Source organism: Embiotoca jacksoni, unplaced genomic scaffold (assembly GCF_022577435.1).
Source record: "Embiotoca jacksoni isolate LCO1_2020_lvr unplaced genomic scaffold, fEmbJac1.0.p SCAF_52, whole genome shotgun sequence".
Classification (NCBI taxonomy): Eukaryota; Metazoa; Chordata; class Actinopteri; family Embiotocidae; genus Embiotoca; species Embiotoca jacksoni.
In genome coordinates, this window is record NW_027185406.1 from 1,919,288 (window position 1) to 1,944,860 (window position 25,573).

Genomic DNA, 25,573 nt, shown 5'->3' on the forward strand with positions numbered 1-25,573 from the left:
TTTTTTTTTTTTTTTTTATAAAAAAGAAAATAATAATAGTAATAATAATCTTTATGCAGCCCAAAGGTTTAATCCTAGAAACGACTGTTGTTGTCCCACATCTTCTCAAAGCCTCCGAACTCCATCAGAAGTACGTGGTAGATATTTAACCGGCTTTGGGAAATCTTCTCAGTCCGACATTTACATCTACTTCACTCTGTGATTGACGATACTGAACCACGTGAACTTTAGACCTTTCATCTGCACCTCGCTCTGACACACACACACACACACACACACACACACACACACACACACACACAATCACACACACAGTCACTCACTCAGTCACTCACAGGCCGGGACAAGCTCAGTGACACAAAGCCACCCAGGGTGTAATCCCATCTCTGACCTCTGGCCGCTCAGGTCACTACAACAAGCTGCACTATTGACCACTGACAGCTGAGAGACACACACACACACACACACACACACACAGCGGGGTAATGCAGTGTTGGGTGGAACCCGACAGACAGCTTCGTTCTTCAGTCCTCAGGAAATCCATTTCACTCAGTGAAGGAAAATTGGCTTTGCTGGAGGGACGGAAAGAAGAAGAAAAAAAAAAAACCCTCCCTCTTCCCCCCCTATTGGCAATCTCTTCTGTCCTCCTGCTGTCCCTGTACTTTATCCACACACACACACACACTCACGCACACACACGGGCCGAGGAAAGGTTATTTACCGAGCGTAGAGAATGAATCTTCCGGATATTTATCTTAATCTGCTTTCAGACCGGTCTAATCTGTGTCGAGGAGAGCGAGCGGGGCGCTACAGATGGTCGAAGGAGGATTGAGGACAGGAAGGAGGAAGAGGGTCTGACGTGGATCATCGCGCTATCTCCTGTCCATTTTTAACCGGTTATGGAAGTCCACTCGTCGTAGTGTCCTGTTGTTCGTTGCTTATTTTTTTTTTTTTTTTGTCTCCTTTGGTTATTGCTGATATCTGCGAACTTGTCGGTCGGGTTTGGAAAATATTTGAAATGAGCCCATTTAGTTCGTTGGTGTCAAACACTCAACCCGACAAACAATCACTTTAATTACTGTTTATTCTACAACAAAACCGAAGCCATAATTCACACTGAGTACTTTAAAGTTAGACCAACAAAAAAAAATCCATTGACATCACTCAAAGTCAGAAACACCATTTAACCCAGAGTAGATTTAAGTACCAGATCATTTGCGTGTATTGAGTTATAATTTAGATTCTGTTCTCCAGGTGCATGCTGGGAGGTGTCCCTGCCCACGTTGCTTTGCGATAATACCACAGGCTGTATGTAAATGAGAGGGTAAGCTTTCGGGTCTGAATCGTTACACGAGTGCGGAAACTGCAATACCACCGATGGCCACTAGAGGGTGGCTCCTAAAACACCTCCGTAGACTCCCATTCAACTTCAACTCATGAAAAACCAAATCAATATATGTTTTTCACAAGTCATGAGGGTGTCATTCACTAAAGTCACTCCTTCTGATTCGTTGTTTGGAGGGCCATTTTAATTAATTCGATATTAGCTCTCAAAAAAGTGGTATGTTTTCAGGGGAAGGGAGGGCGTGTCTGTTTGATTGACAGGCCTGTGGTGGCCTGCTTGGAATAAACTATATATATATATGAAAGAAATGACTAATTTTAGGTGGCCTCCAATAAAACTTCTTTTGGATCGAAAGCAGTTGTCGCTTTGGCCTCGCTTTCAACGCTTATTCAAATTTTAGGACCAAAAAAAAAAACCGGTGGGTTGAACTCGCTGTATTTTAGCATCGGGTGTGTTTTGACTCGCTATATTTAGCCGAACGACGAGACCGTACCAACATGAATAACATCAGCCCTGTGGTTTACTCGCCGGTAGGATCAGAGGCAGCCGGGAGCCGCGGCGGTGATTCAAAAAACAAAAAACACACAGACGGCGACCGCATGCTGCTAAAGATACCGCAGGACTTTTTCTTTTTATATATATATATATATATATATATATATATATATTTATCCACCACCAGCTTTTTTTTTTTTCTTTTAAGAGAGAGAGAGCAGGCAGGTCAAACTCTTGACATTGAAAATCTACAGAAACACGGCGTTACCTCGCAAAAATGACGATATTATCAGAAACGGTCCAAAGATATTCAGATCGAGGGTTCAAATTCTCTTCGGAGAAAAAAGGTCACGTAAGAAAGCCACGAATGCCGAGTCAGCGGTTTTCCATCGTCCCCCCTCGTTGGGTGGATTACAATTGTACTTTTCAATAATATATAATATAAAGCCTGATTAAAACTAATTTGGAAAGAAGGTCAAAAATGAGCTTTATTCATGGAAATAAATAAACCGAATTGAATAGAATTGATTTAAACACGAAGAGTTTTCAAAGTGAGATTTGGACCTTTAAAAAAAAAAAAGGAAAAAAAAAAGAAGCTATCACTGCCCGCTATAGCCAGAGTACAAAACTGCACTTACATATATATACATGTAACGGGGATGACCTTAAAGTGGCATTTAATCTCTTTGCCCCCCTCCCGCCCACCGCGCCCCCCCCCCCACCCCCTCCCCCCCCATCAGCCCCCCCCCCCGCAGTTCATTTTGAATCTGATATAACGGGATTAGTCAGCTGAGCTGTTGTGTTACACATGCTAACACACACGTATCATCAATTCTAACTGTGTGTGTGTGTGTGTGTGTGTGTGTGTGTGTGTGTGTGTGTGTTTACTAATGAACCAGTCTGGTTCCATCAGTGCATTATTAGTACACACTCTTTTTTACTCTATTCAGTTAAACACACACACACACACACACACACACACACACACACACTCAGGAGTCGACTGTTTGACAAGGGGAAAATTGGTTTGGTCAACAGGGTCACACATGGGCTGAGTCGTACCTCTTTCCTGTGGCTTACCAAAGCCTTTATCAACTCTGCGTGTGTGTGTGTGTGTGTGTGTGTGTGTGTTTGTTTGTGTCTGCCTTCCTGCCTGCAAGCAGTCGTGAGGCATGACTTTGTAGACTCCTAACAAGTAAGACACACACACTGTCACACACACACACACTCACACACACACTTACTCACACTCTCGGTCAGAAGAGGAACTGAGCCTTTTCCTCCCGCCGTGCTTTGACAGACTGTGTAATTGCTACACCACACTTTTGCTTTATTCCCCCCACCCCTCACCCCAACCCCTCTTTTGTGTCCCGTGTCTTCATTCACACACACACACACACACACACACACACACACACACACACACACACACACACACACCTCCACTGAGCGGGAGGGCACATGGGTCTCTGTAATCACACCGAGCAACATTTGAACTTCGACCATAAAAAAAACAATAAAAAAAACACGACACAAAACAAAAAAAAGCTCCAAACTTAAAGTAAATACCTACCTACCTACCTATACACACATTTATAATTGCAACAGTATAAACTCTTTTATCGCTCAAAATAAACATTCGTAACTCTCCATCTCGGTTAAAGTAGCGCGTCTCACCCGTCAATTCACGCATCTACATTTCTCAGATACTGTTCTGTTATATTCATGAATCAACACAGAAATTTGCAAATTTTCGCCCTTTTTTTTGTTTTTTTTTGTTCCTCTTGACACTTTGAACCCGATTTTATTTTCAGGGGTTATTTCACCTTCACTTTTAAGCTCATATCTTGGACGTTAACATCATTTCGACATCAAAACGGCAATAAAACCACCGAGTCGTTTTTTTTGTTTTTGTTTTTTTTTTGCTTGCGATGTGAAATAATCCAATAGTCGCCAAAAAAAAAATTGCGTAATACTTTAAAATATTATCGGTGGAGCTCCAGTTCTCCTGAAAGCAGATGGGGGGGAGGTGGATATTTTTTTTTCATGAAATATGTTGAAAGTAAAGGATTAAAGGCAGAAGTTAGTCTTCCTCTGAAGGAATATCCAACATTAATGCTGCGGCGGTTCAAAACGAAAAGCAGCCGTCTGGGCCGAAGATGATAAACATTGCGTAAGCGCAGCATTAAGCATTCCTGCTCGCATGGTGAAGATACACACAACGGGTTGTTTTTTTTTACATCATAATGATGTAACACTCGGGTCTGATGGAGGTAATACTGTTCAGTAAGGCTTTAAATGTCTGTTATTTACTCAGGACCTTACCTGAAGGGCAAATTCCTTCATTTGGGACTAATGGTGTTTTTTTTTTTTTTTTTTTTCTTCCTTCGGTTGGACTGGAACCGCTTTAATGTTTCATGGTGTCTTATAACAGTTTTCTAACCAAAGAACCTAATATTTAAAAAAAAAAAAAACTGCCTCGCTTACGAGGACCTATGATGGAAAATACTGGAATTTTCTTTCGACTATTCTTTGAAAAAATGTCTGGGGATCTGATCATTTCGAGAGATTTTTTTTTTATTACATTTTACCCCCAAACCTCGAATTTGGATTTTGGTTGGCGCCACCTCGTCAGTTCGGAGCGGTTTGGAGCAAGAAGTGACCATATTTGGGCGAGCGGTGGATCTGGCTGACGACGCTACGTCCCCGCCCACAGATAGCCGTAACCTGACTGCACCACTGGCCTGTCAATCAAACAGCCACGCCCCCCCCCAAAAAACGACGGGATTATTTTCAGATGCACCGCCAGAAAACGAATAAGAAGGAACGACTTTGGCTAACGACACCGAGATCAACACCAAACAAGAATGTATTGACTTGAGCCGACCTCCGGTGGCGCTCGGTGGTATTGCAGCCTCAAGGCGCTTCCAAATCCGCTTCCCAGACCTGCTCTCGTTGGACCTTCGTCTCCTGCCTCCGCGAGGAAGATAAAGCACGGAGAGGCTATTTGCCTCGTTAATATAGACTCGCACGCACATCTCTGAGTGACAGAGGAAGCCGAGGAGAAAAGGAGTCTCTTCCCTTTTGCTCTGGCGGGTGACTTTTATCAAACCGAGGCGCTATCTCATCGCAGATTAGCGGTTGACTCTGACGTGCCCATTGTTCATCTTTCCTCTCCGCGCTCGTATCTCCTCCTCGTTCCCTGTCATTCATTCTTATGTCTTTTTTTTTTTTTTTTCATTTTTTATTTTACACGGTTTCATCTCTATTTATTTTTTTTAAAATTTATTTTATTTTTTTTAATCTTTTCTTTTCTGTGTTGAACTTGTTGAATTTTGTCCTCAAAAATCGGCATTATGTTCATCTCTCACTTTTTGTCCACTGCCGATTAAATGCACAAGAGGGAGGTTTCATTAATTAGTCATTTTATTTGTGGAGTCTGTTTGATTGACAGGCCTCGTCAGGTCCGCCGCTGGCTCCTCCCCTTTTTTGCGGGGTGGGGATGATATTTAAAAGAAAAACGGTACCTGAACATGTTTGGTAGCCGTCTAGAAAGTTACATTAAACACAAGCAGTACAAAAAAAAAAGAAAAACGTTGCTTCGGGGGCGCTCGGGCTCCGACTGTGTCCATATTGTCTTTTCTGCGCGGGGCAGATCGAAAACAATAAAAAATAATAAAACAAAGAGTCCAAATCTTTCCATGGGTGAAAGTGTGCCGTGGCCCCCCCGCGGCTCTGTGCTCAATATTAATGCCCAGCGTCGAGGCTGCGTGCCTCCCAACTCTTCACCAGGCAACTCGCTGCTTTATGGGACTTGCAGTCCAATTACATCAGCTATCTCGCAGGCTCGGTTGCCAGGGAGTGTGTGTGTGTGTGTGTGTGTGTGTGTGTGTGTGTGTGTGTGTGTGTGTGTGTGTGTGTGTGTGTGTGTGTGTGTGTGTGTGTGTGTGTGAGTATCTCTACATCTGTGTAGCTGAAGTCCCTTCTGATGTCTTTTTGATGTTACACTGGTGCTTTTAAGGGCTAATACAGCAGGCCTGTCTTTCTATCATGTCTAACCTGGCTTTGAAAAAGAAGGAAAAGTTAGTGTGTGTGTGTGTGTGTGTGTGTGTGTGTGTGTGTGTGTGTGTGTAGCTGTTGAGATCTGACGTTTTCTTTTTTTTTTTTTTGGCTGATTTTTTTTATTTTTTGTCCCGTCTCTCCTCCAGACGGCGCTTTGACAGGTAGCTTTGTTTAACACTTGTGCAACACGACGCCTAAAAAAAGGATCTTTGTTCTCGACTCGTCTCGTCTGGCTGCTTCTCCTCCGAACAGCTTTCCTTGTTTTTCACGACAACAATACTCCTTTGTTTTTTTTTGGTTTTTTTTTTTGTTTTTTCGAACCCAAAACTCCCCCGATTGATTTGTGCGTCTGTCAGCCGCTCCTCGTCTGTTTAAAGGACTTATTTATTAAATGAAAAACTTTTTAAGTGCGGACGCTAACGAGCCGTGGAGGACCTGATGTGACCGTTTGCGTGTTTATTCATTGGTCTTACTTTTTCCAAAAAAAATAAAATCTATTTATCTTATTTTTATGGCGTACGTACTTGTAATTTTTTCTTATTGTGTGCACCTTTTTTTTTTTTCGCAGCTGCGACGACTAAATTTAGAAATTGAAATATAATGTTTTGGGTATAAAACATCCGCATTTTAGCATCTTTCAGCTGCTTGTTTTGGTTTTCTTGAGTCAGTCAGTCACATCCTGTCGGAAAGAAAGCTGAAATCGTTTTCATTTTTTTCGTTGGCACGAATATATTCAGTTTCCCCTCCAAAAAAAAAAAAAAAAGAGGACGTAGCTTCCAGATCTGAAAAATAAGGGCAATGTGGAAGTGCCTTCGACTGCAATACCACCGACGGCCACTAGGGGCTGTCACCAAAACAGATCTCACCTCCGTAGACTTCAACTTCTCTCATGAAAAACAAAGTGAAGACGTTTTTTTTTCCCCAACGTTCCTTCTTATTAGTTTTCTGGCGGTCCGTCTGAATTTATTCCCCATAAATACTGAGAGATTAGGTCTCAAAGAAATTGGTGTGTTTTGGGCGGTGGGGTGGGTGGGGGGGTGGGGTCTGTTTGATTGACAGGCCTATGGTGCACTTGGTGGGGCGGGAAGCCACGTCTGATCCGTTTTCAATGCTTTCCATTTACTGGATGGGGGGGTTCTTCAGATCAAAGGTGGAGGTGGTGGTGGTGGGGGGGGAGGGTGTAGATCAGATCAGACTTGTTGAGTTCTTGACATTTGTCCTTCATATGAAAACCTTCGATGGGTTTGTGGCTCCGGATCGTTCTCCGACAACACCGACCCTCCACCGGGACGCTTGAATGGACCTTCACCCTCTCTCTCTCTTTCCCCCCCCCTCTCTCTCCCCCTCCCTCCCTCTCTCTCTCCATCGTAAACCTCGTTCACCCTGAAGTCTCTCCTGTTTTCCAGTCCTGTAGTTTAAAGCGAGTATTTTCCTCTTGAAATATTAATCATCTCATTTTCCTTGCGGTCTATATTTGACCCGCTCACTCGTCCCGATGATTCCCACCGCGGCGACCGAAGCGACCGAGGAGACCGAGGAGACGCGGTTGCGTCGGTCAACACCACTTTGCGTCGATATGTTATCGACGCGTGTCGTCGTCGTCTCCGCGAGCTGTTTTGTTGACGCTTCGGTCGGGGATGGCGAGGTGAAGTCGGGTGTACTGAGTTGGAAACCACCACCACCCCCTCTCCCCCTCTCCCAACCCCACCACCACCACCCCCTCTCCCCCTCCCCCAACCCCACCACCACCTCCACCTCCACCGTTTTTGAGTTTTGTACTTTTGATCACGGACGTGTCAGCTCTCATCGTTTCGATGCCTGCGTTTCCACGGCAACTGCCACCATTACCCATACTGTTAAACTCCTGACCGATCTCACTCTCTGTTATTGGCGTCGATTTGAGCCGAGCGTCATTTTCTTTTCTTTTTTTTTTTTTCTCTCCTGTAACGTCACATTTATTTTGCATCCGATATGCAAAGGTTTCCACCGCCGTCGTCTCCTCAAACGTGTAGTTTACTGTTGGTCAGCAGTTGATTGTTATTTTTTTTTTTCAACTCCCACTTCCAGATAAAATCAAATGTGAGCAGCAAAGCAAAAAAAATAAAAATAATAATGAATCCAATCACAAGTGGCCACTTCAGATGCTTTTAAAATGATAAAAAATAAAATAAAAAAAACAGGTGTGAACTGCAGTCTGGCTCAGCCGGATGATGACACACAAACTGGATATGAGATATTTTGGTGTTTCGATAGATTGCCATCCTCCCACCACAATCAAAATATGAAACTGCTTCTGTCAAAAAAGAAACATGCTCCCTATGGATTTTAAAATGCTGTGTCATCAAAGTTGTCCCAACAAAACGCTTAAATCTTTGGTATTTAACAATTTACACAAGAATAAATCGATCTAAATAAGTGCATCCGTGTGTGTTTTGACACGTAGTGTTGCAGCAGTAAACTTGCTGAACACACACACACACACACACACACACACACACACACTCCTCCCCCTGTAACTTTCCTACGGAGACGGCAATTTTGGATGTAAATTCCCTCTCTTCTCCGCTCTTCTTCTTCATTTCCATAGCGGCCGCCGTCAAAAGAGCTGACTGTCAAAGGGATGCCGAGTCAGCGCCGACCAGAAAGAAAAAAAAAAAATTACCCGGCAGGTTGATTCTCAGAAAAAACACGGCGCTCGAGCTCATATTGATACGAGGACAGCGAGAGCGAGGATTGCGAATATTGAGATGGAAGATAAAGAAAAGCGTTTTACCCGTCTTAGGAAGCGTTTGTTCTTCCGGCGGTGAAACCGGAGGAGACGGAAAGTTCTGTCAGACTGACGAGAAATCCGACGTGGAAGTTTCTGGTTCTGGTTCTGATATTAGATGTATTTTATTTATGTGCCCGTGAATTACGCTGAATATATATACATATATATAAATGGGATGTATTAAGGAGATCAGATGAGAGGTGTTTGAACCCCCCCCGCCCCTCCCTAGCTCGACCAAATATGGTCACTTCCTGCCCCCTGAACTGGCAAAGATGGCCGCCGGCCAAAATCCAAACTCGAGGCTTCACCACGGCCGTTCACAAAACCGGCAGGTGACGTCGCCGTTGGTTACCGCTCGAGCACGATGCCAACTTTCCCCGCGGATGTATCCGGTCGTACTTTGCCGCCGTTCATCCGACTGCTCGAATGCTTGAAAATGTCGCGTGCGTAGTTTTAATGCACATAAAGTCCATCGTTGGATATTAATGCACAAATATAGTGAAGACTGACTGTTGCTTCTGCTGCTGAATAAAGCAGGAAGCAGGAGGAGTCAGGTGACCTTTCAACTTGCTGCAGGGCTTCTCTCATTGGTCAGGTGGTCACGCCTTCATGTGTTTTTCCTCAACCAGATGCAGGTTTGCATGTTAATACCAGGTAATAATAATAATAAACACTTTTTATTTGTGCGGCACTTTTCAAGATGCTCAAAGACACTTTACGGGTTCAAACGATCGAAACAACACAATAAAAGTATAAATCGCACATCAATCACGTCAGAATTATCGAGGTTATTATATAATCATTATTATATTAGCACGGACCGCTGGAACGTCGAGCAACAAACATTCGTATCAAATTGTTCGGTGAAAGCGCCGCAAAAAACTTTGTTCGCTGCCACTTATCAAGCAGAGGATCTGCCCTCAGATCACAAAACACACAAAGTCACAAGGAAACACGCACAACCTGATCTCATGAAACAAAGTAAACACAACTCCTGTTCTCGTGTAACCTGCTTCATACGTCAACAGATGAGCTGAAACAACAGAATCAAAGACAACCTGTAAATGGGGTTTAATTTAACGGCTGTGTGTGTGGGTGTGTGTGTGTGTGTGTGTGTGTGTGTGAGGAGGAAACGCAGTACATCTTTTTAAGGAGGTCTCTGGGAGTGAGAGTGAGATGAGGAGGGAGTTGATGAAGGACAGAGGAGGGAGGAGGAAGAGGGCAGTGTGTCAGGCTCCATGAGGGAGGGAGAGAGGGAGGCGCGGCTCGCTGCCTCCCCGCAGACGGGGCTGCAATCTGGGCCACGTTGTTCCCACCAGGCCCTGCTTGGTCACCCGGAGGCCCGGCTGTGTGATTCGTCTTAGTTAGGGAGCTGTCCGAGGGCGACTCTCTGCGGACTGCAACACATAATCGTACACGCACACGCACACACACACACACACACACACACACACACACACACAGAGAGAGACAGCGAGTAAGCGGACACACACGCCGACATACTTAAACATGCTTCTTCCAGACCTTTCACCGCCGTCTAAACGCAATCTAAACCTCATTCTGCGCGTGACTTTTAAGACTTCATTGGTTTAATTTATCGGCGCGGAGGTTGATCCACGTGGACCCGTCGGAAGGAGGGCGAGGCGGGAGGGCGAGCGCTGAGCCGACAGACGTTAGTTGCTCGAAACAAGGTTGAAAACAGCTGTAAATTAGCAGATCTTCAGCCGGGAGGCTGTTCAACCTCGAAACCACCCCGACCTTAAAAAAAAAAAGAAAAAAAAAGTTGTGTAATATATTCAACCTTGGCCCCGTTTCTTTGACTCAACATCATTTCAGTTACATCGACTGAAAGCAGCAGCTGACAAAACAATCTTAATCACCGATTTGTTAAATTGTGAATAGTTTGGTCTGAAAAAAGCCAGAAGATAGTGAAATATATGCATCAGATTTGTCCAGTTTATTATCATAACAGAGTTAAATGTCAAAATCATGGAAACAGTCCATTTCTAGCAGTAAATCAGCCGATGATGTAGTTTCTGATTCATTTTGTGTTGTTTGGTGAATAATTTCATCTCTAAAACCATCTGTGAAGGTCACAGTCATCATTCTCGACTGTTTAATTCAGTTAAAAGCTCCAGAATTAACTTGACACGTACAATTCAATGACAGCTAAGAATACCAAGTGGCTTCGCTGAAAGCACCGGAACAGGAAAATAAGAGGAAACTTTCAAATGCAATTTTTTAAACAAAAATCTTTATTTTAATCTCCTTATTTTAAACCGGTCATTTTTGTAAATGACGACATTAAAGAGCGTGGAAGTTATATTTTCTCAGTATGAACACACTCGTGGCTGGACTTCAGATTTGTTTACAGCCCGTCTAATTACTGTCCTGTTTTTTGTTTTTTTTTTAAATTTTTTATTGATGTTTCTGGGTTCAGCAAATTAGCCAGTGAACTTTAGTTTAACGGACGCTCTTGTTGTCGGTTGATGTTAATTAGCCACGTTTTGCATCACATCAGGAGGAGTGTTTTTCCTTTTCGTGACTCATCCCAGCAGCCGCTCCACGTTCTCTGACCTGAATCTAAACCGGCAGTTTGTCTGCGTTTTTGTTTTTTTTATGCGGTGAAACCGTCCTTTTAAATTTACTACAGTCATCATGTCCATGAATATTACATAACTACAGTTTATGTCCCAATGTTGCTCTTAACCTTTCAAAAAAGAAAACACCTATTTGTATATGTAGATCTCCACTTGTATATCTCTGCAGCCACAATAAAAAGTTATTACATTTTTTTATTTTTAATAATAAAGGGAACAATTGTGAGAATTGTTCAGATGTGTAAATATCAGTATATACGTCCATATTTTAAATAATAGTTTTGCTAAGTCTTCTCCCTGGCAACCAATTGGGGGCCTCGAGGGCTTAAAGGATTAATATCCCGTCTCGGAAACTAATAGCGAATTATTTATTTTCTTACGGAAGTTGAAGCCAAAAGTTGTTCGTTTCTCACTACTGACGATTCTTTTCGCTAATTTACGGAATCGAGTGTTTTTTCATCGACTGAGTTACGAACGGAAAAAACGCCGCGTTCAAAGTGGATTCGGCGAGCTCGCGGTTTCCAACGTGCGAAGTCGTTGTATGCTCGGCGTTCGAGCGGTCCAAGTCGTACATTTTTTTTTTTTTTAAAGCATGGACGGCGTCTAGAAGCCACCGAGGCTAACAAAAATACGAGGCTGTTGGAAAGGTCGACGTTTTTCCTCAGACGTCGGCTATTATCTAAGTCGCGAAGACAAAAACTTGACTTGACAAAAAAAAAAAAAAAAAGACAACGTATTAGCTTAACGTCCGACGTGAAACGAACTTCCATCGGCAAACAACGTCACAGCTCGTGAACTCCAGTGCTCGCGGAGAATCTTGAGTCCCGACATCGTGGAAACCACAAGGACGGCGCCGTTCACGCGGACTCTTCTCGCGCACTCTGTAAATTACAACCGCGCTTGAACGCAGCACTCTTCATATCAATCTCTTCATATATTATGAAAATTCTTCCATTATGGATACGTTACCTCCTCAAAAACAGCTGCTTGATGTATCCTAAAGCTACCGATTTATCCCCCCTAAGTAGGGTTAATACACGCAAACAAACACACTGCACCGGCGGCATCCTGATAGATTCACCCCCCGCCCCCCACCCCCGCCCCGGCCCCCGCCCCGAGATGTGATTATCTACATCTTTTTACTAATGACATCAGTCACAACTTGTGTTTTTTTTTTTGGAGGGCGCGTTCATCACTTTCAGCCGCTTTATTAAAGCTCGTTGGCAGTTTGCTTGACAGCCTTGGACGAAGGGTGCATTTAATTCATTTCTCGGCGCGTCCCCCCGGCGTTTTCATTTTTTCTATTTTTTATTATTATTCCCCTTAGTGTGCTTCTGGCATTATTAAAAGGCATTAATCACGGCGATCTGATGCCTTGTTACGACACAGTCCTGCTACCGCAGTGCAGCCCGAAACACACACACACACACACACACACACAAAATGTGGTGTGCCATCAAAAGTCTTGGCTTGAAGATACTTTATTTTGAAAGTCCCTGTGAAATACAGTATATCAAAAAAAAAAAAAATCGCTGCCGACTCAGCGTGTTTTTAAGTGGATTTACCGTTGTTGGTAACACTTTACGGTTAATGGTACATGAACTATCAAGAAGTTCATGAATACCTCATGAATCACCAGGAAGTAACATGAGTTCAAGTCCTTTATTCATGATTCATGCATGAACAACTCTGAGGTGAGTACATCGTCAATGATGATGATTTATTCAAACACGATCGTGAGGAATTCTTTGCGAGAGGAATTTTGGCCCGACTGAACCAAACGCTGCAGCAGAGAGCACATTAATTCAATAAGTATTAATAACTCATGAGTTCATCATGTTTGAAGCCTCGAAAGTGAAAGATAAGAACGTTTAAAATGGTTCGTCAACTTTTTTATTTTTAGGAAGATACGGCCCCTTCAAAATAAAAGCACAAACTTCCCGTGGAACACATGACATGTATATCTCATCTTATCTGATTAACTGGATATATATATATATATATATAGATATATGTATTAATAACAGAATAAAATATTAGAGCCTGTTAACAGTGAACATTTGATCTTTAATATCCGACGTGGGTAAAAATAGCAGGAAGCACTCGAACAAATGTTTTTTTTAATTATTATGAAGTCTGAGTTTTTAAAGTTTTTAGCTTATTCAACGGACAGAGCCAAACAAAACAAAAAAAATCAACCAGTCACAGCACAGCATGATGATTCTAGATGTTCGGTGCTGCAAAGTTTGGTTCAATGGTCCAAATATTTTTGCGAAGAATTCATCACCATCATCCCGCTTAATAAAGCAATAATAATAATAATAATCATCATCACCTTAGTTAATGCTTTTGAATAACGTCATGAGATCATGAATGAAAGACTTGTTACTTCCTTTCATGAGGTATCAAAGCATGAATTCATGCATGGGTCCTTGATAGTCCAGTCGCCCTTCAGTGAAGTGTTACCTATTTATTTAAATACCTATTTATTTAAATTTTTTTGTTTTAAAAGTCTGCACAAGAATCCATAACCTCGAAGTACCTGAGAGCAAGGACCAAGTTTCAGGTGATTGGTTTACTTCTAACATGTAAATAAATAAAATTTTAGTATTTAATATGAACGGCTCTGCAGTTATGTGTTCATGAAAATGTGTATTTTTATGACTGTTAATGTTAAATTTTGATTCGTGGCGGACTTAATGATGTTGAAGTTATCGGAGATAATCAGATCTGCATCATCATTCTGTGTGTGTGTGTGTGTGTGTGTGTCAGGTGTGTAAAAATGTAATACGAGCCACCCACACACACACACACACACACACACACACACACACACACACACACACACACAGAGGCATTTTTTTTTTTTTTTTTTTTTTTTTTTTGTACATCTCTTCCTTTCATTATTCTCTTGACAGGATGCCATTCTAACAAGTTATATTTTTACCACATGAATTCCCCTCTTTTTTTTTTTCTTTTTTTTTCCATTATTTTTGCACTTCCCTCTCCCCTTCCTCAGGGCGGCTTACCGGTAACCTTCTTGCCTGCCTCTTCGCTCTTTTTTTTTTTTTTTTTTTTTTTTTAAAGAAAAAGTCATCGAGTTGCCACGTTGTTTTGACAAGTGGCCTCTCGAGCTTTTTCCTCTTCGCAGATCTTCCCCTCGCTCCTGCCCACCGTCTCTCACCCCGCTGAGTGGTGGATCCCTCAGGTACCGAGCTGCCAGCCACGCTGACATCCCGGATGCCATTGTGCCGCCACCTCTGAGAGTGTGTGTAAAAAGATAGAGCCGCGTAGCATAGAAGAGGAGACTACTTTTTTTTGTATAGCGCGGTTTTAAATGCTAATTTTCTTGCCGTTTTGACGGCTTGAATTCTCTTCGAACGACATTTTTTTGCGCTTAAAACGCACATTGGAAAATGTTTGGTGTTTTCTTTCTGTCTGAGGGGGATGTATTTACAATAGGGAAGGTACGAACACGGTTTGATTCCTCGGACATAAAAGTTACTTCTGGCGACGAAAAAGAAAAGAAAATCTGTCGAATTTTCAAGGAATTTCGCCCTGAAAGCTCCAGAGTGGATCCTCCTTCGTGAAACAGGAGGACAAAGAAACAGACGACTCTCATACTGACCTAAAAATTCAACTGGTGCGCAAGAACTTAAGTAAAAGAACTAGTTACCGGACGTCACTGCAGTTCTACGAGTACGTTCGTCTTTTTTCTTTCGAGCTCTCGCCGGCGTTTTGTCTGTTTTTATGCCACATTCAAACAATGTCTGATCATTTAACCGCTTGTGACGGACTGAATCAGCGCTACCCGTCCTTCGTCGAGGGTCAGGGATGAAAACGGGCGTCCTCTGCTCAGAAACACCGAGTGAGGACGCAGCTCTGTTCTCCCTCCTGTCCAGTTTACAGCAGCAGTTTGGAGTTAAGCCGCCGAAGCCCCGACAGCAGAGTCAAACCGTCCACTGCATCTCGGGCCAAATCCCATTTCATCTTAACTGCCTTTTTTTTTTTTTTTTACTAGACTCACGCCGGGAGCCAAATATGGAAGTACTTCTACTTCTACAGCCAACAAAGTCAGACACCGCGGAGACACCGTAACCCCCCCGTCAGCTAGAAGCGCTGCAAAAGCTGTCTCGGTCAGATACGCTCGCAGAGGAGAGTCAGATTCACTTCGCGGCAGATTTGAGGAGGACACTGTGAGCTTTTCAGAATAAAACCAGCAACATGATCAGCAGTTTGGGAAAAAAAAAAAGAAGAAGAAGGTCAAACATCATATTAACAAGCTTTAATTCTGTTACAGAAAAAAACTTTTAAAAAAATAACCGCCGCACATCCGAGGAAAATACTAGAGAAAATCATCCCCAAAAAAATGGACAAAAAAAAAATCATTCACGTTGAAATAAAAGATAAATGTTCGGTGCTCATTTTTTTGCGATTAATCCGTTCAGGTTAAAATCAGAAATCGTGCAAAGTCCGATTTACACAGGAACTTGCTGTCAATCCACCCAGTTTTATGCAGGTCCAAGAGACACGTGTATTTGCTTGTGAGGAAGAGGAAGGGGCGGGACTTAAAAGTATTTTCAAATTAAGGCGTCTGAGGAAGCTGCAGCTTGTTACTGAACACAAAAGTATTTATTTTTTACGACAACTGCAGCTGGACGGACAAATCTGTGTTTTTATTGAGTGTGTTAAACAGCCGGCACGAAAACACGTTAATTTCTGGGTGAAATAATTAAAGCTGCAGATATTTTGGAGGTTATTTCAAGATCTCTACGCTGTCCTTTTCTCTCTCTGCTCTCCTCTCACCCGCCAAACTGGTGGAGGCAGATGGCTCCGCCCACCTCTGAGCTCTGGTTGTTGACAGATGGCTCCGCCCACATCTGAGCTCTGGTTGTTAACAGATGGCTCCGCCCACATTTGAGCTCTGGTTGTTAACAGATGGCTCCGCCCACCTCTGAGCTCTGGTTCTGTTACCAGATGGCTCCGCCCACCTCTGAGCTCTGGTTCTGTTAACGGATGGCTCCGCCCACCTCTGAGCTCTGCTTCTGTTAACGGATGGCTCCGCCCACCTCTGAGCTCTGGTTCTGTTGACGGATGGCTCCGCCCACCTCTGAGCTCTGGTTCTGTTAACGGATGGCTCCGCCCACCTCTGAGCTCTGGTTCTGTTGACGGATGGCTCCGCCCACCTCTGAGCTCTGGTTCTGTTAACGGATGGCTCCGCCCACCTCTGAGCTCTGGTTCTGTTAACGGATGGCTCCGCCCACCTCTGAGCTCTGGTTCTGTTAACGGATGGCTCCGCCCACCTCTGAGCTCTGGTTCTGTTAACGGATGGCTCCGCCCACCTCTGAGCTCTGGTTCTGTTGACGGATGGCTCCGCCCACCTCTGAGCTCTGGTTCTGTTAACGGATGGCTCCGCCCACCTCTGAGCTCTGGTTCTGTCGAAGGTTTCTTCCTGTTAAAAGACAGTTTTTCTTCCCTCTGTTGGAGTGTTTTTTTCCCTCCTAACTTATTGTTGAATTGTTGGGTTTTCTCCGTGTAAATGCTGTAAAGTTCTGCTTTAAGGACTTTAAATGTATTAAGTGCCATTAAAATAACCCGTGTTGCGATTTGGCGCTATATAAATAAAACCACATTGAATTTTCAGTCAGTGCAGAACAACTTTTGAAACGACAAGTACGAGTCCTGACATGTAAGAGCAGTATTTGTTGGTGTACTGAGGGAAGTGTGTCATGTTGGAGCAGGTGGACTGAAGGAGCTGAAAACTCATCTAAACCGATGTCGGTACTCTTGAATCCACACGGCCGGCTCGTGTTTACCAGCGACCGGCTGTGATGTGATCCTGAAACACACCAAAGGATACGAGAGAAGATCAAACGTGAGCTGACTCCGTTGCCGAGATTTCTTTTCTTTTTCTTTTTCTTTTTTTTTTAACTCTCATGTTAAAGCTAAGGTTTTTGTCAACTCAAGTGAGCGGAGAATCATTAAAACATCAAAATAGAATTTGTTTAGGCAGCGATTTTTCTTTTGAAATCACTGCAGAGATGTAAATCTTATTTTAAAATAACTTTATTTTATTTTATTTTAAGTCGGTTTCGAGAAAAGCTGCGGGAAAACCTTGAATAAATAAAGAGGAAGCACAGCTGGATGTTTTTTTTCTTTTTTCTTTGATGTCCGTTCATTCGGTCCATTTACTTCGTACAGCTTCAATTCGTTACGTGCGATTAGACGTAAGCCGATTCCCGGCAGACTTGTTTTCTGATTTGGTAAATAAACCTCAAGTTCATTCAGATGCTCATTTTGTGTCGTTGACATTTCAGACAACGAGATGTTTCTGTAAGTTTCCCCTCAAGTTGCAGATGGAAAACATCCGTATAGCTGCGAGCGGCAGGCAGAGGAAGTTGTTGGCAAAAGATAACAAGGATACGAGGAAGGAGACAGGAAATAAAGGAATGAAGGGATAAAGGGTGGAAGGAAGGAACGTTTTTACTGATGAGGAAATTGCGGATTTCCAAATGTATTCTCTGATTGTTGAAGTTGAAGATCTTTGTTGTCACGTTGTCAATTAACGACCAGACTATTCTTTAATGCCGAGTTGAAATACCCATTTTGTGGACCTGTTCTTGGAGAGCTTGTTTCTAAAGTGTGAACCACCGTTCGAGTCACTCACGTAAATCTCTATTGTTTTTAATTTTGTCATATTCAACGAGAGAGTTTTGTCTATTTTTGAACAGTTCTTCCGGATTATTCATCGAAAGCGTGATCGTCCGACTTCAGTCACAACACGTTCTAGTAAATGTTTCAAAATAAAAGCCTTTTTTGAGAATTGAGGGGTTCCTCTCTAAAATAAAAAAAAAAAAGACGACCAAAAGAAAGGACCACGGGGCTTTTATTTTGAAATAATCCTCTGCAACGTTGAATTTGTATTTGCGTCGCCGTGGATGAATGAATACGTCTCAAATGTAATTGACGCTTCAGATCTTCAAATACTTACAAAAAACAAAAATGTATGTAGATGAATTTCAACCGGATATATATATATATATATATATATATATATATATATATATATATATATATATATATATATATATATATATATATATAAAATGAACATCTTATTTCCTCACTTTCTTTGAGAAACGTTCAAAGTAAATGTAAAATCCTCTTTCAGGAAACTGAACCCTTTTGGTAATGAGATGCTCTCCGGTCTGTCTCTTCTCTCTCAGGTGTACCGGAGGAAGGCGGTGGAGTTGGGTGAAAAGCTGCTGCCAGCCTTCAAAACGCCCACCGGCATCCCTTGGGCTCTGCTTAACCTCAAGAGGTAGAACACACACACACACACACACACACACACACACACACACACACACACACACACGTCCACTCCGGTGGTATTTGAAGCAGCAGGTCTGTTTTTTCTTGGGGTTTTTTTGTGATTGTTTGATGCTTTAAAGAGCTCCGTGGTCCGCGGCTGCGAACACCGAACTTCTTTCTGTTCGACACGCCGAGTCGAGCTGTTGTAGTTTCACATGAAGGACCGCGTTTGTCAGACAGAATTTTTTTTTTTTTTTTTTTTTTTTTTTCCCGTCTTTCATCCGTCTGAAACGAAGCTACATTAAAAAACGAAAAAAAAAAAAAAAAAACCCTGAAGTTATGTATTCTGACGAGGTTAGAGGCTGGAAGTCAGCTTTTATTAATCCGCTGCTGCTGCTACACACACACACACACACACACACACACACACACACACACACACACACACACACACACACACAGCCCATAGTCCACTTCACCCTTTTAGTTGTCAGTCCTCCACCACTGATATGTTGCAGCTTGATTGATTACATACGCCTTGTGGAATTAATCCTCACTACAGTTCACGTTTTCCTTTTGAGTGGCCGAACATTTTTAATCTGCAGTAATTCGATTTTTAAGTGCATGCGAGGGAAGTAAAAACGCCGAGAGGGGAAAAAAAACAAAACGGAAACCACAGCTGTTGTCCACCGTTGCATTATTAAATCTACATCATTTATCGTAAGTGTTTATTAACCTTTTTGGGCTATTTATCGTCAGATATGTACTGAGTTCTTAGTAGGACTGACACACAGAGATCAGAGGACCTCAACGCCACTGGAAAAAAAAAAGCATCTGAAGTTGTTGAATTTAAGAGGATCAATTTGTTATTGTTCCCATAGAAAGAAGCTTACTCAGCAGGTTTGGGTGGAGCTCAGCTATGTGAATAAATGTTACGAAACATGATTAAGCTCTTAGACACACAGAGGCCGCTGTTGTACAACCTGGTGGGGCTGCAAACTAAAGATAATTTCAGTATATATATATATATTAATCCATATTTTATCTCCATATAGTGCCCAATACAATTTGAATCACCAAGATCTCCAACAGGCATCTCAATTTTGCTGCTTGTATCAGACTAACAGTTCAATGATATTCAATTTCTAATGATAAAGAACAGATTTAAAAAGCTCATCTCATCTTCAACAGTTACTGGTGGTTTGATTTATTCATGAAATTATTAATCTTTTTTTCTTATCTTAGCGAAAACAGTTTTCGTAGCCGAAACTCAACCGTAACACATTTAAAACTTGTAACATAAAAGCATAAATAATCATAATTTTTCTCAACTTCACTGACAGGAAGTATCGGGATGTAAAATATAAAGATACGACTACCTGTCATAAACAACGTTCGGAGATCCGCCTCCGTGTTTTCGCTCCAGTCCATCTGTCAATCACTACGTGATGAGGGGGCACCGTGTTGTTGTTGTTGTTGTTTGTTTGTTTTTTTCCTTTTCCTTAATTTTCTCTCTCTCCCCCGAGAGAGAGACGCGACACTCCGCTGTTTGTCAGCCGTTAATTAAAAGGCAGGTTGTCATGACGATGAAGGGGCCTGTAACAAATTAATTTTCTTTTCTGCCTGTACGGGTGAATGGACGCCACCCTCCTTGTCCTTCTCCTTGAAGTGAGAGACACCCCAGGGAGTGTGTGTGCGTGTGTGCGTGTGCGTGTGCGTGTGTGTGTGTGTGTGTGTGTGTGTGTGTGTGTGTGCGTGTGCACCTTTACTGTATGAGCGTCTGTACACATGCACGATCCCCTGAGGCCTGAGCAGATTGCTGATGATGATGACTTTTCCTGCATGACTGAGTTATGATAGCTCGGAAGCAACACACACACACACACACACACTGTCCTACACACACACACACACACACACACACACACACACACACACACACACACACACACACACACACACACACACACACATACACACACTCTCCTACACAGCCACTGTTCAGCCAGCTGGTCAGAGTTTGACCGGCCACTTCCATAATTTTGGTCATTTATTTTACGCAATTCGTTCAAAGTTATACAAATAATATTATATATTATATATTATATTTATCACAAAATACTAGTTCAAATTTGATCGCGGCCATTAAACTCCTATTTTGCATCCAATCTTTCCGCACCATCAGGTTTTCAACCCGGCGAAGCTTTGAACTGGTAGTCACGTGTTCTTCAGGCGCTCCACCGCCACCTGTTGGCGGGAGTAACGCATTACAACCAGGCGCCGTTTAAAAAAAAAAAAAGGAAGAATTTCTATATTTTACCGGCGATCTACACACTCTGAATAATCTGCGACACAAACCAAGCGCTCGACTCGTCTCAACGTGGGCGGGGTGTGTTTTATTCGCCTTGTGCAGGTTGGGCAGAAACAGGGCAAGAGGAGATGAAAAAAGATTTTCATAAATGTGTCGTGGGAGAGGTGGAAAAAAAAATCTGAAAGTACTTTTGAAAACGGGATCGTTTCGATAACCTTGATCCAGATCGAGGAGGAATAAATCGGCGAAACACAAATAGGCCCGCTTGCAAACGAGGCCCAATTATAAACTCTTCCCTTCATCCCCCCGCCCCCCTCCTTCTCTGTTTTACTTTCAATTCCTTCCTTCTTCTTCTTCTTCTTTAAACTTTTCCTCTCCTGTATTCCCTCTCCGTCCTGCGCTCGCTTCCATCCATCTTACCGAGAGTGACCCAGTAAATATCTGCTTCTGTTTCAGGACAATGCTGCTGTAGGTCCACGCCGCTCTTATGGCCTTGTTTCTCTTTATTCCCTCTCTGTACTTATTATTTTTTTTTTTTTCCACCGCTCTATCCTGCAGCGATGCGAACGGAGCTCCCCGCAGAGCGGCCACGAGACAAAATAAGGCCACGGTTTAAAACGTGTTATTGCTTCGACGCAGAGAAAAAAAACGTATTGTTAATGTGTTAATATCTTTAGAGAACGAGATATAAAATGACATTTCTCTTCAGCCTGATGATATCTTTGCTACTTTCCCCACCGGGACTCGTCTATCGGCTTTTTTTTCTTTTTTTTTTCTGTTCATTTCTTTAGATAAAATCTCTGTATTGAACGGCGTTAACGTCATCTTGAAAAGGACCTGATTGTATCACCGTGTACCGGCTCGTGAGTATTATGGGAAACCGAGATGTCTCGGGGAAAATCGCTCGTCTTACTATATCTGGTTCCTTAACTGGATTTGGATCTTTAGAGATTAACAGAACAACCAGGTGGAAAAGCAGAGTTCTGCTGCAAGTCTCTGGTCAAAGACTTCAAGGCTGTTTCACATCCGAAATTCTAAGTCAATACATTTTCTCCAGCAGTTATCTCGGTGTTGTCAGCTAAAGTCGCTCCTTATTATTGGTTTTCTGTCGGTAGATCTGAAAATAATCCCGTCATTAATTCAAAATTAGGCTTCGAAAAACTGTATGTTTGGTGGGTTTTGCCTGTTTGATTGACAGGACTGTAGTGCAGTCAGGATTACGCTATCGGTGGGCGTGGTTTACTGTCCTCCGGTATCCAATCAGGTCGAGTCAGACTCCTCCCCAGCTCGTCCAAGTATGGTCAATTCGTAGGAATATCCTGGAATCAAAAAACGTTGTAATTCAATGCAGTACAAATGATGAAACTGTGATTTATCATAAGGGATAAAAAACAATCTGATCAACTGATCGGCATTTGAATGACGAGCAACTAACCCGAATAAAGGGAACGTGTACAGTTATGAAGGCGCTCCGGCATTTAGGCACTGGTTGTGGAAATTCAAAATAAAAATGTTAAGGAATTATTCATCGGGGTGGGAAAGCTTGTCCTGATGTCCACTTGATTTATCTCGGAGACACTTGAAACAGGCTGAGACATTTTTGAGATCCAATAAATGGAGGGTACTGTCCCTCATAAGATCCCCCGACTTAAACTTTAAAGTAAAGAAACTGCAACGATTAGGAAGTGAAATATTATATAAAACAAACACTTTTGAGAAAACTTTCTCCTCTCTTCTTTTATTCTTTGGAAATGGCTTAATTTTTATCATTAACTTGTAAAAAAAAAAAAAAAGAAAAGAGGAAAAGAAAATTCATCAAGCGCACGAGGAAATAATTAATTGTATATTCACTCAAAAGGCATTTTGGTTTCAGATGAAAGGTTTGGGATTAGACAAAGTTCTGAGCACTGTTAATCAAATGTGCTGTTAAATGGCGAAATAGCAATTAATAGAGAATTAACAAACAATATTAGCGACGTAAAGGCTGCTCGCATTTGTTTTTTTTTTATCGCCGGAAAGCTTTAGAACTATTTTCTACTCCGTCTCATCAATGTCTGCCGCCTTGTAGTAAATATGTAATGATGAATCATGTGGTTGTAAGTTGTTTTTGTTTTTGTTTTTTTTGCAAAGTCAAACAATAATTTGATGACTTAAAAAATGTGACTTTATTTTCGGTAACGATCAGACAACTTCTACCTAAAGCATTGAAACGTGTGAAAAAAAACATTGTTTGACCTCAGAGAATTATTTAGATACGAGAGCTATAAAAAGCAGTGTGTTTGGGGGGGCGGGGGGGGGGGGCGTGTCTGTTTGATTGACAGGCCTGTGTTTCCCCCAATCAGAACGAGTTAGATTCACAGTTTGCTCCTCCCCCAGCTCGTCCAAATTATGGTCGCCTCTGGGCTCCGAAATAGCCGAAAGATGGCGACGGCTAAAATGCCGAACTCGAACCTTTTGGTTCCTACTTTTCCTCTGACACTACTTTTCTGTCTCACTTCCACACACACACACACACACACACACACACACACACACACACACACACACACACACTCACACACACACACACACACACACACTCACACACTCACTAGTTACTCAGTCGTTATCTGTTTTGGCCAGTATGTCCCATAGCTCTTCTATTAACATTCAGGCAGATAAAGCCCTTGCAAATCACTCCCACTGCACTGCAGACTGACTGCCCTTAATGGGATGAGGCATTTTGTGTGTGTGTGTGTGTGTGTGTGTGTGTGTGTGTGTGTGTGTGTGTGTGTGTGTTGAGTTTTGTTGAGGTGTCTGGATCTGAAATTAGCTGCTTATCACCTCTACGGGCCTCGCGGTGATGATCGTATCCCACACACTCGCACACCATCTAACGTGAAACGTTTGAAAAACGATAGTTTAGTTTAGTTGTAAACACGGCGGGTGCTTAAAATGGCAAGTGGCAAAGAAATCGTTTTATAAAACGTTAAGTGGTACTACTGAATCAGGTTTTTTTTTTTTTTATTATTGTTTTATTCGGACTTTAGAAAAATCAAAAAGGGACCATATACATCACCCGTCATTACAGACTGCAATAACTTTTGGAAAATATCCACTTTCCCGTCAAACTGCCGCTAAAATCAATACCATCATCTTAATGCCGTTGCAACTCTTTTGCCTCGGCCCTCAAAAGATGTCAGTTTCGGGGCCGACTTGCTTAGCGAAAGGGCTCCGAGACTGAAGAAATCAATCCTGGGCTCTTTGGGGTTTTGGCGTTTGATTAATAGGTCTACATGGAGAATGGCTCTATTAGTGCAGCCTAGTGGGGTTGTCACACTGGGTGACCCCGCCAAGTGCCACTCTGTCACGGAGCCTTGTCTTTCGACATGTGACGGGAAAATGAACTCGTTAATCCACAGAGGGGCTTTTTTTTTTGCTTTTTTTTCTTCTGCTCAGCAGAAAACTGATGACAACCACGTAATAAGATTTAAGGCAAGCCGGCTTGTACTTTCATTTGAAAGCTACTTTAGAGTAGGACGGATCCTTAAAGCTGAACAGGACTATATAGATGTGAAGTAGAGCTGAGTGTCATCAGCATATAGCAGCAGGAGAGGAACAAGATCGAGAGATTGATGGTGGGAAGAAACCAGTTGAAGGGGAACAAACTTTACCTCAGTGATCTTTTCTGTGTATGTTTTCACAGGTAGGTGCCAAATGATTAAAAAAAAAAAAAAAAAGGCTGATTTTGACAGATGCAGGGCACAGAACATCAATAAAACTACAAAAACATATCTAGAACTTGAAGTCCAATAAAAACAAAGCTACTCTAAGATGTCATGGACCTGTGATGATTGACGGGCGTCTGATCCCACTTCCAAAACTAAAAAAAAAAAAAGCTCAAATTTTAGATGCACAAGTTCTGTTAAAATGACATTTGTTCATCTGGTGAAACATTTAAACATTTTATTTGTATTTGTATTTTTTTTTTTTTTTGCCAGGTTCATGGTTTGTCACCTTTTTGATCGTGGTGTCCAAAACCTTACCAGCAAAACACATAATGGGGGCAAACTGTAGGCTTTTTACATATTGAAGAAATCTCCACCTGTCAGATTGCGTCATGTTTGTCTGATGGGAGTGAATTTCAAGCAAGCAAACGACTTATATCCAATATTTAACCCAATATCAGTATTTTATTTTTAGGGTCCTTGTTATTTTCCAGCTAAGACTGGCTGTAGGGGTCTCGCTGGATTAACAACAGGGAGGGACCCTCATAAGTGTTTTTCACCAAGGCCACAGTTATGATAATACACACATGTACTTGCAGCAGACACATCGGTTGGTGTTGGTAACAACACGGCTCTCGCGGCCCTGAAGGACTTTTAAAGAACAAAGACACTCATTCTCTTCGCAGCAGCCCGAAGGCAGCTGGACGGCAGCCATGATTTAAGTCCTCTAATTAAGTTGCTAACTGCGAATCTATCGCAATTCGCTTTTTCTTTTTTTTTTTTTTTTTTTGTCCCCGAAGCCCCGGAGGAGGAAAAAGTACGATAGATTTAAAAAAAAAAAAAAAAAAAAAAATTGAAGGCAGAGGGTGGAAGAAATTCAGTCGCAGAAAATCAGGAGTTAAAGAGAGGTCAGGGACCAAAAGAGAAACACCCCAAAAAATAAAATAAAAAATGAGAGAATTGAGCCAA

General features: G+C 42.3%; 1 protein-coding gene across 1 annotated transcript in view; it reads left to right on the forward strand.

Moving 5' to 3' along the window:
- The window catches only part of man1a1 (mannosidase, alpha, class 1A, member 1), a 99,236-nt gene that overhangs the window by 56,179 nt on the left and 17,484 nt on the right, over positions 1–25,573 (forward strand). The window contains 1 exon segment of the mRNA XM_069172280.1: positions 18,499–18,593. Coding sequence (XP_069028381.1) covers positions 18,499–18,593 — 95 coding nt within the window.